Consider the following 1,372-nt stretch of genomic DNA (forward strand, 5'->3'; position numbering starts at 1 on the left):
TAGGCAGGGGCTCTACCACTGAGCCACGCCCCCAGCCCCTCACTGGGGGATTCTAGGCAGGGGCTCTGCCACTGAGCCACGCCCCCAGCCCCTCACTGGGGGATTCTAGGCAGGGGCTCTGCCACTGAGCCACGCCCCCAGCCCCTCACTGGGGGACTCTAGGCAGGGGCTCTGCCANTGAGCCATGCCCCCAGCCCCTCACTGGGGGACTCTAGGCAGGGGCTCTGCCACCCTAACCCTTCTCTAGAGGATAGATTCCAGGCTTATGCTCTACCATTGAGCTACATCCACTAATCTCTTATTTTGATTTTGAGACAAGCTCTAAGTTACCCAGGCAGGCTTTGAACTTGCAATCATCCTGAGTAGATAGATGGGACAACAGATCTATGCTACCAGAAAAGGTTCTCTTTATGTTTGCTGACTGTTGTGTCTCTAAACATTTGTATAGCTGGAAGAATGGCTGCATCCAGGTCTTCAACTTCCCAATTCAATAACTACGCAGTGGGTGGTGTTTTAGAAGCCCTTTAGTGCTAACATCTCTTTCTTCTGAAATTTTTTATTCAGGTACAAATTACTTGGGACCTGTTTGAGCCTCAGGAACACTTAACTGCTTGGTCACTGGTTCCCCACAGATGTCCCGCCCGCCCGCCCACCAGCACCACCTTCTTCCTCTCCCTCTCCCTGAGGACACCCGTCAGCCTCTCAGCACCTCCAGACGTCGCTGCTTTTGGAGAAGAGGGACAGGCGGATAACCTCGGGAGCCATCCAGGCGTAGGTCCCTGCTGCACTCATTTTGGTCGTCTTGTGCCACTCTCGGGCAAGGCCGAAGTCTGTGATCTTGAGCACCGTGTCAGCGAGGTCGTGGTTCTCGATGGCCTCCAAGATTAGGACTGGGGTAGGAAGAAAGGTGGTTGTCAAGACCTGACAGCTGGTGCCCCAGGCCTGTGCCTTCCTCTTTCCCTTCAATAGGTTATGGGTCCCCACTCTGCACAATTCCTTGCTTCCCTGGTCACCAGAAGTGACTCCTTGCTTCTAATGCTCAGGCTTCCTGAGGGATGGCCTTCTTCAACACAGTCAATGCTGCCCCTCCCTGTGACTTCATTCTGTCTGGTAGTTACATGGCTGCTCTTTTCACTAATCAGGCAGAGGGTTAAGCCCTAGGTTTTTGTTTTTTTTTTTATTTCGAGACAGGGTTTCTCTGTATAGCCCTGGCTGTCCTGGAACTCACTTTGTAGACCAGGCTGGCCTCGAACTCAGAAATCTGCCTGCCTCTGCATCCTGAGTGCTGGGATTAAAGGTGCCCAGCTAAAGCCCTAGGTTTTAACTCTGGGAGATTCATACTTATTTTTTTTTAATTTATTTATTTATTATA

General features: G+C 51.8%; 1 protein-coding gene across 2 annotated transcripts in view; it reads right to left on the reverse strand.

The window, feature by feature from the left end:
- Window positions 1-1,372, reverse strand: part of Map3k10 (mitogen-activated protein kinase kinase kinase 10) — a 16,787-nt gene that overhangs the window by 11,930 nt on the left and 3,485 nt on the right. For both annotated transcript variants that reach the window (XM_021205748.2, XM_029539418.1), the window contains exon 2: window positions 710-890. In XM_021205748.2, the coding sequence (XP_021061407.1) occupies window positions 710-890 (181 nt within the window). The remainder of the gene's footprint in view (window positions 1-709; window positions 891-1,372) is intronic.

This window comes from Mus pahari, chromosome 1 (genome assembly GCF_900095145.1).
Source record: "Mus pahari chromosome 1, PAHARI_EIJ_v1.1, whole genome shotgun sequence".
Taxonomy (NCBI): Eukaryota; Metazoa; Chordata; class Mammalia; order Rodentia; family Muridae; genus Mus; species Mus pahari.